This window comes from Saccostrea echinata, unplaced genomic scaffold, assembly GCF_033153115.1.
Source record: "Saccostrea echinata isolate AGI-Se365-2 ecotype Australia unplaced genomic scaffold, CSIRO_AGI_Sech_v1 ptg000046l, whole genome shotgun sequence".
NCBI classification, from domain to species: domain Eukaryota; kingdom Metazoa; phylum Mollusca; class Bivalvia; order Ostreida; family Ostreidae; genus Saccostrea; species Saccostrea echinata.
Window position 1 is genome coordinate 9209143 of NW_026889795.1, and position 15856 is coordinate 9224998.

Here is a 15856-nt window from a genome sequence, read left to right on the forward strand (position 1 = left end):
AATCTTTGTGATATTGGGAGCACATTATTGATAAAAATACACTTAATAAATAAATTTTTTAATCGTTCCAAAAGAATTTTAAAAATTCAACCTTGTAACCATCACTACCTGGAAATTTGTTCTTTTTCATATTTCAAGCACCTCAGTTATTTCTGTTTCATTTATATCATACTCAGATTTCTCAGATGCATGATTGCCTAACCTTGGAACATCTTGTCCTTGTACAATTTCTTCTTAATTAATGCCCAAGAGTTCAGAGTCTGAATTTGTATATAAATGCTTATAAAATAATTTTAGATGATTCGTGATCTCTGCCCGATTGTATACTCCACTTTCTCCATCTAGTTCTACCAGTTTTGATAGTTTTAAATTTAAATTCCTAGTTTAGAAATTACAAAAATACTTTGTTGGTTTCTCTTCTTCTTTCATCCACCGAACTCGTGATCTTATAATATACCCCTGTAATTTTTCTTTTCCTTAATTTTCAAGGCTTATTTTTTTTCCTCGAAAAGTTCGAAATTAATTCCTGTCATTGACTCTATAATTTCAATTTCTTCAAGTAAAGCTCTTTCTGAATTTATTCTTTCTTTTTCCTGAAAGCGAAATAAAAAATAGTTAACCCTCTAATTTCCATCAAAAGGCCCTCAGAATATAAACTGTCATCGATTTTTACATGAAATTGGTTGTCATCATTTTGTGAAACATGTAAATATTGGCCAATTACCTTTTCTATGGTTTCCTTTACTTTTTCAACATATGTTTTATCTGTTAATAAGCTGTTATAAATTTCTATAAGCCTCGGCCTCTTTCAAAGGCATTAAATTTCAATTCTATAATAACCGAGGAAGGATTGGATCTGTACCCAGGTTTAATAGCAAAGCTTTCAACCAAATTGGAAAGACTTTCCGAAATAAGGATATAGTCAAGGCCGTCATGTTTTAATGGATTTTTTTTTCAACCAAGTGTATATTTTTTATCTGGGTTTAAAATTATATAGCAGTCAGGTGGCATTGTTATAAATGTGATTTTGAAAGCATCTGAATGTTTACATTAATCAACATTTCAAAATATGATTAATTGTCTCTGCAACAAAAGAACCTTTATAAAGTTTTATTTTCCACGAAAAAGTCATTAGGAAGATTTATTACGGTTTATGCCAGTCCAAGAAGACCAAAGACTTTGTATATTGTGTGCTACGTTATAAATAAGCAAGACTACTTATAACGGCGGCCTAAAGGTATATATTTGCACATAGTCCGCACTTTTAATGATATAAACGATTAGACTGTGAATGCATTAAAGACGGTGACCAATGCAGACACTAATGATTTCAGCATAGTTTTTGTTGTTGTTTTTTTTTTACTTCGATACAAGAATCACAGGAGTACGCCAACTTGTCTAGATTATACATTTGAATATATTATTACAGCAAAAGGACAATGAAAAATTGCATACCTTCAACTGAGAGAGACAGATTGTGTATGGAATTTCCAAGAACTAACGCAATGACTATTTTCTCCCCAACAGTTATGTAAATGTAAAGTAGACATGTTGAGAAATATTGGAAACATATTAAAAGGAAAGGACCTTTCGTTACCCTGAATCTAACGTGTAATTATTCCAATATATTTCTCAAAGTTTTGCCGATGATTTATATTTTGATATGTGCTAGATAAAGTCTTAGCAGATGTGATACTTTTTATTAAATTGATCACTGTTCGTTATCTTCACCTTGTCATAATAATATCAGGAATGAATAAACAAGCTGGTTTCGCTAATTTACCTACCCTTTTCCGTCGCAAATCGAAGAACCTAACTGTCAAGGCTCTGTAGACAAATTGCAGGAAGATTTAAGCACATTTCTCTTGGCTTATCAATTTGGATCGGTAAAATGTAATTATTCATAAACAGTTTGCATAGCCCTTCTAATGAAGGCACTTATATTTCCTTCGAAAAGGATTTATCGTATTTTATTGAAACTTAGTTTAAATTAGAAGTTTGAGTCATATACGTCTTTTCCTAGTCAGGGCAAGATTTCGAAAAATTTTCGTCTTCTATGTTCGGAATTTAGAAGTGACAAAAACATTAGACAGATTGCATGATCAATATATTCTGGTCCCAGCTGACAAAGCAAATAAGATCATAGTCTTTGTTTGAAAGGCGCGTTATTACAATTGCAATTTAGAGGAACTTGTATTCAATTCTGCAAGTGGTAATCAATTTAGATCTCTTTCTAAGGGTAAAATTCGTCTAAACCATGTAGAGTTTTTAAATAGATTTAATATTTCCAAAAACCAACAATTTAATTGATTTCAAATTTTGGTATGGAAAAAAAAATTTATAAAAACCCTTACAAAGCAATGCTTAGCGGTTTCTAATAAACGTGCCACCAAGCCTTTTTCTGTACTCCTTATAATAACTAGTATTAATTGTAACGGGGACCGTTACAGATGTTCCCCAAACGCTCCCCAACTTCCTTTTGGTGTTTTATTCCTTGTAAGCTTCATTAAATAAGGCAATCAAGTATATTGGTTTTTTTACGCATTACACGCGCGCGCAAGGGCATGCATGTACAAAATGACCATGTCAACTTGTCTACACTTTTAATACATCTTTATATTCAAATTTCATCAAAAGATAAAAAAAATTCGGCTATATTAAGTATATCTGTCATTTTACGCATTGCAAGCGCGCGCACGTGCATGCATGTCCATGATGACCGTGTCGTCTTGTCAACACTATTAATATATCTAAATATTTTGAGTATCAAAGCATTTCAACAAAAAGTATAAAAGTTACAGCTATATCAAGTATATTGAACATTTTAGCATTGCATGCGCGCGCATGTGCATGCATGTGCATGTTGACAATGTCGTCTTGTCTACATTTATAATATGTCTATATATTCTGAGTATCAAAGCATTACATCAAAAAATGTAAAAGTTATTGTTATATCAAGTATATTGGTAATTTTACTCATTGCACGCGTACGCACGTGCATGCATGTGTGCGCTGACCATGTCATCTTGTCTACACTATTAATATATCCTTATATTCTGAGTATTAAAGTATTTCATCAAAAGATTTGAAAGTTTTGGCTATATCAAGTATATTGGTCATTCTACTCATTGCACGCGCACGCACGTGCTTGCAAGTGCATGCATGTGTGCGCTGATCATGTCATCTTGTGTACACTTCTAATATATATTTATATTCTGAGTTTCAAAACAATTCATCAAAAAATATACAAGTTAAGTCTATATAATTTGTTTTGGTTATTTCAATCATTGCGCATGCGCACACGTGCATGTATGTGCATTCTGACCATGTCATCTTGTCTACACTTTTAATATATCCTGATATCCTGAGTATCAAAGCATTTCATCAAAAGATATGAAAGTTATAACTATATCAAGTATATCTGTCATTTTACTCATTGCACGCGCGCGCACGTACACGCACGTGCATGCATGTGTGCGCTGATCAAGTCTTCTTGTGTACACCTCTAATATATATTTATATTCTGAGTTTCAATGCAATTCATCAAAAAAAGTTAAGTCTATATCAATTGTATTGGTTATTTCAATCAATGCGCATGCGCGCACGTGCATGCATGCGCATTCTGACCTTGTCATCTTGTCTACACTATTAATATATCCTTATATTCTGAGTATCAAAGCATTTCATGAAAAAATATAAAAGTTACAGCTATATCAAGTATATTGGTCATTTTACGCTTTGCACGCGCACGCACGTGCATGCGCGTGCACGCAAAATGACCTTCGTTCCGCAAATCTACATAGCATTCCTATTAACCCTAAAAAGGTTTCACCTCAATCGGATGTGTAGTTTCGGAGATCACTCACGGACAAAAAAGTACCCAGGAAGAAAAATAATAATAATAATAATAATAAGAAACAGAGTAAAAACAATATGTTCCCAAACTTCGTTTGGGGAACATAATAACAGCAATGAAGGAGATACTTCAGGAGTACTGTACACCAACAGTGTAAAGAAGTGGTGGATGCTTAAACAATTACAAGGGACTTTGAGAATCTTTGAATTCACAAACGTTTAACAAACTCAATATATTAAAATGTATAACTTTCCAACACATAATTTATACAACTATTCTCATCGAAAATTAATGACCAGTCTTGTTGACATCAATGCAAACTGTTTTACTAAAACTGGAACAGATTAATATGCATACGAGGGATGTCCAAAAATTTCGTGGACAATGGCGATTTTTTTTCAAAATGAATGGTTCAAGATATACTTATTGTATACCACAATATGAAAATAAAAGTCAGAATAGTTTGGGTTTTTTTGTTTGAACTTAATATTTTTGTAAAAAGCGCAGTCATTAAAGGTCGTCGATATGCGCACGGACCAGGGTTAAAATGACATTAGCTTTAAAATAAAGTGTTCTGATTAAAATAATTATTTTCTTTATAAAACAAGTCAAAGCTTAATAAAACTTAAATGTGTCGCAAATAAAGCGGCTATCGTTATTTTCTAACATCTTTAGTATCGCTTACTAAATAGACAGTGAGAATATTAAGCCAAAACCGCAAGAAGTACGTTTCAACAATTGACAGAAAAAGCAACGTCGGCCATGCGAACGGAACAGCTTCCAATCATATACATGTAATTATGTTTTAATATGGTTGAAACGACGTCAGACACAAAATATTTATTCAAACAACTTAAAATTATTGGAATATATTTAGTTCATTAAATTGTAATCGGTGTATGCGATTTTTCAACGGTGTGTAAATTTTCGGAGACACTACATGTACAAGAAGAGGAAAACTACTGATATTTGATGAAAATAGGACATCCCTATTCAGGACTTTGTTATAAATCTAGCGCCGTCGGACTGGGCTGTGCAGCTTGTGTATACGAAGTGTTTATATTGATAAAGCTCATAAATTATCGTGTATTGTTTTGCATTTTAAAAATTAAATCAATTATGGTCTATACATAAATATTATTGCACTCACTTGGCAGTGTGGCATAATAAAGAAAATAAGCGTGTATCCATGAACATGTGATAAGAATTCAAAATCCATATCTTTGACGTTATCACGTTTGCCATTGCGGACTTTTTTAAAGAAAATTAAGCATTTGTCCACGAACTTTTTGGACAACCCTCGTACCTTGCAATTGCTAACTAACTTTGTTTTAAGATATTCTAATTCTTCACACAAGTAGTCCAAGGTTGATATTAGAAATATGCTTGAGTTTCTTATTGACAATATCTATGTAATCTTTGGAGACTAGGTTTATTCCCTTGAATACTAATTGTTCCTCTTTTTAAGCATATCTGGTTTTGCATATTTGTATGACTCAGAATCTATTCAAAAATTTCTAATTCAAAGAAGTTGCAAGCTGTGGTCTTCAATCCGACGGCGTTTACTCATTTCCTTAGGTGATTCAATAAATTCCATTGAACTCGAAATGAAAGACACCACAGATTCTGACACATCTCTTTCATATTTATATGTTTTACAATAAGACATTAAGGGGATATTGTTTATTTACGACTGCAGATCCAGATCTAAAAAATGGTGTAAGGTCTTTCCTCTTTCTTTTTCAGGGGATTTTTTTAATCTTAAATAACATAATCATGTATATTAATAAGAACAGAGTCGTGAAATGACTTCAGGCCAGTAGAAAAATATTAAAACCAAAAAATGAAATGTGATATAAGGAGTGCTAGTGGTAGGTTTCTGGAATCCTTAATGGAAGCCCCCTTTTTTTTTTAGAGATAAAGATAAATCGAAGATGATTTTCATGCAATATGACTTGAAAGAAGTCATCATTTTGATAAAGAGGTTGAAATATAATCGCGGGGTCTTTTATGCATACAAAAATAAATAAATACATGTACATGTAAGCTATCTAATGATGTTGATATTTTCAAAAATATTCAAATTGTGATATATTTAGAAATAGAATCCAGTTGACTTACACTTCAGAAGAACTATTACAGCAGCTCTTGTGACAGAACTTTTGGATATAGACTTAATTTAATTCTACCTTCATTCATCATGCTTCACGCAGTGGATTTGTGAGCAATTTTCAACTGAAAGTGCAAAATAATTAAATTCATTTCAAGTATGCAAAGAGATTTTCAGGTAATTTGTTCTGTAATTTGTCATATTTACAGAGCATGTAATTGAGGAGGTATAAAAACAAGCGATGCATGTAAAAATGCATATTTCCCAGAGACCTAGAGCTTTTCTTGGACAAGAAATATGACAAATTTCAAATTATATTTGGTTTTGATACATCTTTGTGTTATTTTGGTAAGTATTAATGTCATTTCATTCATGGTTTTAATTTTTGCTTGGTTCAAGTATATGACAAACGAATGTTAACTGGTGTTTTTCCTTTCAGGCAGGGTCCCATGGAATCAGATCTATACCGGAAACGGAGAAAATTAATACTAAAACAAGGTATCTCTCTCTCTCTCATTTTTGAAATCATTCAAAAAACGTTTAAGAGAAACTCATGAAGAAATAAAAAAAATAATCGATTTCATTGTAACAATTCTTCGAATTTGTTTAATTTTACTTCGTAAAACAGAATTTTGAATTTGTAATAACGAAATCAATACATTGAGGTTTTTTTAACGGATTCTAAATTTTTCTATCAAGTTAAATTTCACGTAACTTAATACTTAATACTTCATTTTCTTTTCAAATTGCTGAAATACATATTGATTAAAGCGATTTATAACCTTCGTTTCATAAATTTTGCCAAATGTTTATTATTTTTCATACACTTTACTGACTATGACGATAAGGACCATCTAACAACGTATTAATGGTCTACCTTAAATCTGTAAATAACATCCTGTTAAATAATAAAATGCATTTTTCACTTAATAAAAATATTTGATCCGCCTCTCACTGCACATAAAATGCGTCCAATTTTACCATGATGACGTCATGTTGACACTTGCATTGTGATCAGTAACTGATTTATATCTTGCCTTGTGGGATTTAACTAGCGACAAAAATGAATGCAGTGGTAAGTTCTGATGCTGTTTATTACTTTAATGCGGTTTAAAATTGGAAATTATTTCTTTTTCTGTTATTGTGAGGAATCGCTATTTTTGTGTGATGTCACAGTAAACATTTCCCGTATAAATTAGACCCCGCCCCCTTTGTGTAGCCTAAACACTGCTGCGTACGGAATATTCCGTCAAAGACGAAAGATTATATAACATAATAGGCGCTGGTAGGTTAAGGTTTCCCAAAAAAATATCACAGTAAATCCAATGTCGTCACTTCTCTGAACTACAAGACATGACGTCATAATTGAATATGACGTCAAGTCACTGCATGATTGAGCAATCGTGACGGGGAGATTGTCATAAAGTCCACGTCTTATTTCCAACCACATATAAAGTTTTAGAGCTTTCTTGTAATATTCATGTGGCTTCACTGTGGTTTGAAGCCAGAGGGTGTGTAATTACTGTTAAATATTAAAACATTACTTCGTATAATTTCTCTAGATTGAAATTATATGTGTATTCAATACGATATTGCAAAAAACTTGACTTTGGAGTGTTTCCGTCTACAGCACCTGATAAGAATTTGAATATATGTGTGTATATAACAGGCTGGCACATGTGATTAATTAATGAAATCAACTTAAGAAATATTGGTAAACATTTATAAGAAGAGAGTGTTTTCTAAATGAATCTTGCTTCGTATGGAAGTGTCCTTGCTTCGCTTTGGCATAAACTACGATGAAGAGAGAAATATACCCTCAAATGTGTTGGTAAGTTCAAATTTTCAAGAAATATCTCGTACACTAATAATACAATAGCTGGTCCCAAGCAGTTTTCAATTACAGGATATAATAATTTTATTTATGTATCAAAATGTAAAAAAAAATTGTGTTATGCACTTGCACCGAAGCGATTCGTGTGCAACATTTTAAAAAATATACTTGATAGCCACGTGATCAAACGAGTCATGTGATATCACAACAAGTGTAATGGTATGTTTAGAATGCAATTTAATGATTCAGGAAGCCTTAGCATCGCTGCGTCATCAATAATTATGGGTAACGGCCGGTGTGACCGGTTAACAGCGGTTGCCTACTCCTCCTAGGCACGTGATCTTACCTATCAAATTCCCGGGTTCCTGTTTTATGCCCTGCTCACAGAATTGTTTTGTTTGTGGATTTGTTTAAGACCGATCACGGTTCCTTATATTCTTTTTTTTATTTATCATAATTCTATCCAATTTGTAATAACAAATATGATATATTGCATTAAACGACTTGTGGACTTTGATTTAATTTAATTCCATATATCGCATTTCGAATTCGTAATTACGAGTATTGTATGATAAATCGAATTCAACAAATTGTTATAACAAAATCAAATTCGATAAAAGAATTTAAAAACTGGTAGTAAATTCATCTTAGATATTAAAAAATTTGTGATATCGAATTCAGAAATATTTTTGATAGGCTCTGAATGGGCTTCCGTATAACGCCTACCTACTGACATCTTTCTCTCTTTTAGACGGTGTTTAAGCAAAGTGACAGACAATAACCTTAATAGACGATCCAGAGTAAAAGAGGTACATGTATAATCAAAATATCTCTCTCTCTCTTTCTCTCTCTCTCTCTCTCTCTCTCTCTCTCTCTCTCTCTCTCTCTCCGCCGACTCCTCACTCTCTGTTAATTTTTTTTAAAGTTAGACTCTAGCGAATCCAAAGGATCTGAAGAATCTGATGAAAACAGCTTAAATTCTGACCAAACATCAAGAATCAAGAAAACTGAAGAGGGAAATGATGTTATTGACAAGGATTTAATAATAATGCCTGAAGTAGTAAATTCGACAAAGATAATTGATGATACAGATGTAACGCCAATGCCCGAGGAAGAAGAACTGACGGATACACCTGATGAAACGTGCTGGCATTTTGAAAAAGAACGCTGCAATGAGCTTCCAAATGAGGTATATATTTTCATACTTTATAAATACGAATTTCGATGTCTTTATTCCAAGGGAAAAAAGTTTTTGTGAAATGTTAATCTAAGTACATGTTATATGGTTCTTTAAACTGTTTAATCTAATCAATTGTTAATTTATGGTTTTAGCAGTATTATGTATTTTTTTTTCAGTGGAGAATCCCATGCACTTCTGATTCCTTTTGCAAGGGTAAGCTGATTTTTTTTTCTCTTTCTATGATAGTATTTGAGGCATTTAAATGCAAAACAGTGTTTGGTGTCAAAACAAACATCATTATAGAAAAAAAGTTGTTATTGAGACATTTTGTAGGTTATTTAGTCTTAAAAATTCAATTTTTTACCGTACAGTTACCTGAGGAGAGGGAGTGGTTTTATTAGTATAGATGTTACCTGGAGAGCCTTTATATTCTAGATGCCTAAAATTCATATACACATTGAATTACACAGGAAGTCTTTCTGGTGATCAGGGTCATCATTACACACGTTTCATGTCTAATTCTGAGTGAAACAGTGGTGAACTAAATAATACTTTTGCATAAAATTGGTAAACTTAACATTTTCATCAATATCTTTCTCAAAAAAAAAAATCATGTATAAAGAAATATCTTTTTATTTTGAAAAAAAAAATAAAAAAAATATCGATTGTAACCTACAAAGTAATAATATCAACAATATTTTTTTAATTGTCTGTAAAAAAAATAATGGAGAGGTTTAGTTACAAGTGATGTAACAACGTGTGTACGTAACTTTGACGTACAAGTAAAATTTGATATCAACGTAAATATTATAATTTAGTAATACGCATGTACGTTTGCAATTTTTTTTTAAAAGAGAGATAGAGGATATTCAATGTTTATAGATGAATATGGAATTTATTTCACGAGTGGGACAGGACGTTTTGATATTTTCACGAATGCGAAGCACGAGTGAAAATATCAAAAAATCCTGTCTCACGAGTGAAATAAATTCCATATTCATCTATAAAACATTGAATTTTCTGTTTATTACATTTTCTTAGACTTTCCCTTTGCATCTGTTTTTTCTTGTCAGTGCCATAGGCTGTGACATCATAGTTGAATAGTTAAGACGTCATAACTAAGACGATGTAAACATGGATTTTTAACGACATATTTGGAAAAACTTTGGCAGTATTAATATTAGTCTCTGTAAGGATGGCTCATTAACGCTATCTTATAACAGGTCAGGGATTTTTTTTAAAATACACTATTCGTGAAGGGAAGGAAAATAGTAAGTTTTATTTGACAAAAAATGTAGAGAATACGAAGGTGTAAGAATGAAATTTAAAAAACTGTATTATGAAAAATAAAATTTTAACATCAACAGTGTTTTTAGGGTGCATGGGAGAGGTCTCATTTAAAGGATTCCTGCTGGGTATCAAGGATGAATTCACTATTTGAAAAGAATTGACCTATTGGAGAGAACAATTTCCCGGAAAAAGTCATTTTTAAAAATCAATGTTCATTAGTTGTTAACTAACTTATATATATCTATTTTTTTTCAAATTTGTATTTTGAACCTTAAATCTATTATTTACATCTTAAAAATTAACCTCCAAAGTTGGCCAAAACAGCATTTTGTCCATTGAAGCACAAAGTTTTTCATGAATTTTGCCCTAGAAGTCCTTCAGGGCAGGCCTGCCCCTAAATAAAATTATGATATTTTGAAAGGTTGTGATAAAAAGAATAATTTAAGAAAAAATTTTTAAGGGCATCCCAGCCCTAAGGTCTAAATTCATCAAAAAACCTACAAAAAATAAGGAATCCTGTTTTAAGAAAACCTGGTTCGCATTTATACATTTCATTTACAGAGCCTGAATAACTTGATCGGTAAAACAGCTGGGTATTTTTTTGAGTCGTGGTTCGAATTCACCTGGTGCCACACTTTTATTCACTTTTAAATTCTTGTCTTTTCATAGACTATTTTATTTTTTAAAAGGGTCTTGGGTATTTTCTTTCAATATATATCTTTTATGCCTGTTCATTCCTGATATAAGTCAAGCGAAACTATACTCAGTATAGCACCTTTTCTTCAAGGACAAGAATTATTCACTCTGCGTTACTCGATACAGATATTCTCGCCTACGATGGATTTCTACTGTATATATATATATATATATATATATATATATATATATATATATATATATATATATATATATATATATATATATATATATATATATATTCCTTAGAATTTAATCAATTTAATGTATTACATTGCTCTAAATCCGTCTGTACTACTAGTATATATATATATATATATATATATATATATATATATATATATATATATATATATATATATATATATATATATATATATATATATATATATATATATATATATATATATAAGGAATAACTGTCTAATTCTTTGGTTTCATGATGTGATCGATTGATTGACTTGCGTGATAATTTGCATAAACGCCGAAGGCTCTTGATTCCGCAAATTCACGTGCTACAAGCCCCGTTTCTGTTTCTATTTAACCCGCCCCGCACGTGATTTTTTTTAGCCACGCCTATCGATGAACCAGTGGATTTATGTAGAAATAAAGTATTTTTACTATTTGTTGTTTTATCTAGGACAAAGAAATTTTAATATATATATATATATATATATATATATATATATATATATATATATATATATATATATATATATATATATATATATATATATATATATTGAATTCATAACAAAAATACCATTGTAGTAAATAAAATATAGTTTACTATAATTTAAAAGTTTATGTAATGAAACGTAAATGGTGGGTTAACAATTATAGTTAATCGTAATATTTTTTTTACTTTGAATTTCAAATTGTTATATTTCATTTCGTGCAATTTGTACATGCCTATGAAATTAAAGAAAATATATAAAATGAAAATCCACATTTTATTTTACAAATAAATATTATTGTAAGAAAAATTAACAAATATACAAATATGTACGTTTAAAAATTATTCTAGAGTAATGTTTCATTGTAAAACAAAACATTAAAGTATTTACTATAGTACTGTAATTAAATTAAAAAAAATAGTCAACTAAGTCAATTTTCGTTAGGTATGTTTCAACAACCCAATGATTTTTATTTTAATATTTCAATTTAATGAAGGATAAATTCAGATTTTTTATATGACTACATGTATTTTCTTTTCTGTAGGCGATGGAGTAAATAAAGGAGGGGAATGCTGCAGTGACCCATGTGAATATGATCGGAGGGTTCATCCAGATTACCAAACATTTTGTCGTTGGCCAACTGATAACTATGATATTTTGCAATCTTTTAGACCAGTAAGTTCGCGGCCGAAGAAATAAAACTCTTTTTAAGATTGGAAGCATTTCCGCAAATAAATAATTCCACAGCCTATGAGATTGAACATACTGAAGTAATACTACAAAAGTTATATATAAAACAAGAAGCCCATGGTCTACATAACGCTCACTTGAGTAAACAAGACTCAGATGTTCTTCTCCCGAAGAATATGATTTATAGTATGCCTTCACTCAAGACCAAAGGGATTCTGTTTAAACAATATTGAATCCACATGACAAAGAGATGTATCAGTATAAATGTGACTAACATGTCCTTGTTGATTAAGAGAAGATTTTTTTTCTGTACACGTGCTTTATGTAAATATCATCCCTGATTTTACCCTACCATAGCCCCAAGGTGCGTAACAAACTGGTCCCTAACAACTAAGCAATACTTGTAGATCAAGAAGATTTAGTGTGACCCTGCTAAAGTGACAAGGTGCGTAACAAACTGGTCCCTAACAACTAAGCAATACTTGTATATCAAGAAAATTTAGTGTGACCCTGCTAAAGTGACAAGGTGCCTAACAAACTGGTCCCTATCAAGTAAACAATACTTGTATATAAAGAAGATTTAGTGTGACCCTGCTAAAGTGACAAGGTGCCTAACAAACTGGTCCCTAACAACTAAGCAATACTTGTATATCAAGAAGATCTAATTTGACCCTGCTAAAGTGACCAGGTGCCTAACAAACTGGTCCCTTACAACTAAACAATACTTGTATATCAAGAAGATTTAGTGTGACCCTGCTAAAGTGACAAGGTGCGTAACAAACTGGTCCCTAACAACTAAACAATACTTGTATATCAAGAAGATTTAGTGTGACCCTGCTAAAGTGACAAGGTGCGTAACAAACTGGTCCCTAACAACTAAACAATACTTGTATATCAAGAAGATTTAGTGTGACCCTGCTAAAGTGACAAGGTGCGTAACAAACTGGTCCCTAACAACTAAGCAATACTTGTATATAAAGAAGATTTAGTGTGACCCTGCTAAAGTGACAAGGTGCGTAACAAACTTGTCCCTAACAACTAAACAATACTTGTATATCAAGAAGATTTAGTGTGACCCTGCTAAAGTGACAAGGTGCGTAACAAACTGGTCCCTAACAACTAATTATAAGCAATACTTGTATATCAAGAAGATTTAGTGTGACCCTGCTAAAGTGACAAGGTGCCTAACAAACTGGTCCCTAACAACTATACAATACTTGTATATCAAGAAGATTTAGTGTGACCCTGCTAAAGTGACAAGGTGCGTAACAAACTGGTCCCTAACAACTAATTATAAGCAATACTTGTATATCAAGAAGATTTAGTGTGACCCTGCTAAAGTGACAAGGTGCGTAACAAACTGGTCCCTAACAACTAAACAATACTTGTATATCAAGAAGATTTAGTGTGACCCTGGTAAAGTGACAAGGTGCGTAACAAATTGGTCCCTAACAACTAATTATAAGCAATACTTGTATATCAAGAAGATTTAGTGTGACCCTGCTAAAGTGACAAGGTGCCTAACAAACTGGTCCCTAACAACTAAGCAATACTTGTATATCAAGAAGATTTAGTGTGACCCTGCTAAAGTGACAAGGTGCGTAACAAACTGGTCCCTAACAACTAAACAATACTTGTATATCAAGAAGATTTAGTGTGACCCTGCTAAAGTGACAAGGTGCGTAACAAACTGGTCCCTAACAACTAATTATAAGCAATACTTGTATATCAAGAAGATTTAGTGTGACCCTGCTAAAGTGACAAGGTGCGTAACAAACTGGTCCCTAACAACTAAGCAATACTTGTATATCAAGAAAATTTAGTGTGACCCTGCTAAAGTGACAAGGTGCCTAACAAACTGGTCCCTATCAAGTAAACAATACTTGTATATAAAGAAGATTTAGTGTGACCCTGCTAAAGTGACAAGGTGCCTAACAAACTGGTCCCTAACAACTAAGCAATACTTGTATATCAAGAAGATCTAATTTGACCCTGCTAAAGTGACCAGGTGCCTAACAAACTGGTCCCTTACAACTAAACAATACTTGTATATCAAGAAGATTTAGTGTGACCCTGCTAAAGTGACAAGGTGCGTAACAAACTGGTCCCTAACAACTAAACAATACTTGTATATCAAGAAGATTTAGTGTGACCCTGCTAAAGTGACAAGGTGCGTAACAAACTGGTCCCTAACAACTAAACAATACTTGTATATCAAGAAGATTTAGTGTGACCCTGCTAAAGTGACAAGGTGCGTAACAAACTGGTCCCTAACAACTAAGCAATACTTGTATATAAAGAAGATTTAGTGTGACCCTGCTAAAGTGACAAGGTGCGTAACAAACTTGTCCCTAACAACTAAACAATACTTGTATATCAAGAAGATTTAGTGTGACCCTGCTAAAGTGACAAGGTGCGTAACAAACTGGTCCCTAACAACTAATTATAAGCAATACTTGTATATCAAGAAGATTTAGTGTGACCCTGCTAAAGTGACAAGGTGCGTAACAAACTGGTCCCTAGCAACTAAGCAATACTTGTATATAAAGAAGATTTAGTGTGACACTGCTAAAGTGACAAGGTGAAGATGACGAACAATTGTCGAACTCATAAAAATCTATAATGAACACAAATTTATGAGCAGGGCATAAACACGGACCCCTGGAAATTCCAGAGGTGGGATCAAGTGCCTAGGAGGAGTAAGCATCCCCTGTTGACCGGTCACACCCGCCAGGATCCCTATGTATAAATGTAGATACGGCAAACAGAACATTCCGTAGTCAAATTCAGTATAACACAAAGGCCTAACAATTGGTATGAAACACGTCAGCCAACATATGGCCCAATGACAGGCTATATATGCTACCAAGGTCATTATTAGGACCAAGAAATTTACGAAAAGCTGACTTTAAACGAGGTTGTTGAAATCCCTGTAACATCAATTTTTCTGTCAGTAGCCTGTCCCGGTTTAAAAATTGATCGTACTCGGAGCATGCTTGTGAATATCGAATAACGCAGGTGTGTTAAGGAAGCACTAAGATAATCTGTCTTGACTAAATAAGTGATACAATATGACGTCATAATAGGCGAGATGACGTCAATTTTAGAACACAAGTTTTCTTAATATTGTTATTTTGAAATATAATTTAACACCTGAAAATGAAAAGAAACTTGCAAATATTAACAAAAATAAAATGTTTTTATTTTTTATGCTCGATCTGTCATTTGAATTATAATCTTGGACCGATGACGTAATAAGTATTCAACAAGTAACTTGAGAATTGATTATGTTGTGTAACGAGAATTTTGCTAAGACGGCATGTAAAAGATACGTAAAAGGGGGTTTAGAAGCAAACACCGTGAATATTGTGTGTGATTTATGTGAAGTTAAAGTTTGTTTAAAATGTATTTTCATCGATTATGTCTTCTATTGAAGACAGTCAACTATATATTAACGTATCCCTGTCGGCCTTTCCTCTGTCATTCGTGACAATAATAATGCAAAAGAACAACACTAAACTGT

General features: G+C 32.3%; 1 protein-coding gene across 1 annotated transcript; it reads left to right on the top strand.

Annotated features, from left to right (window-relative positions):
• Nucleotides 1–6415: 6415 nt before the first annotated feature.
• Nucleotides 6416–12386, top strand: LOC133201892 (uncharacterized). Its single transcript, XM_061337684.1, has 5 exons — nt 6416–6464; nt 8552–8609; nt 8726–8989; nt 9157–9193; nt 12188–12386. The coding sequence occupies exons 3-5, from the start codon at nt 8849–8851 to the stop codon at nt 12340–12342; spliced, it is 333 nt and encodes a 110-aa protein (XP_061193668.1). The 5' UTR covers nt 6416–6464; nt 8552–8609; nt 8726–8848; the 3' UTR covers nt 12343–12386.
• Nucleotides 12387–15856: the final 3470 nt, after the last annotated feature.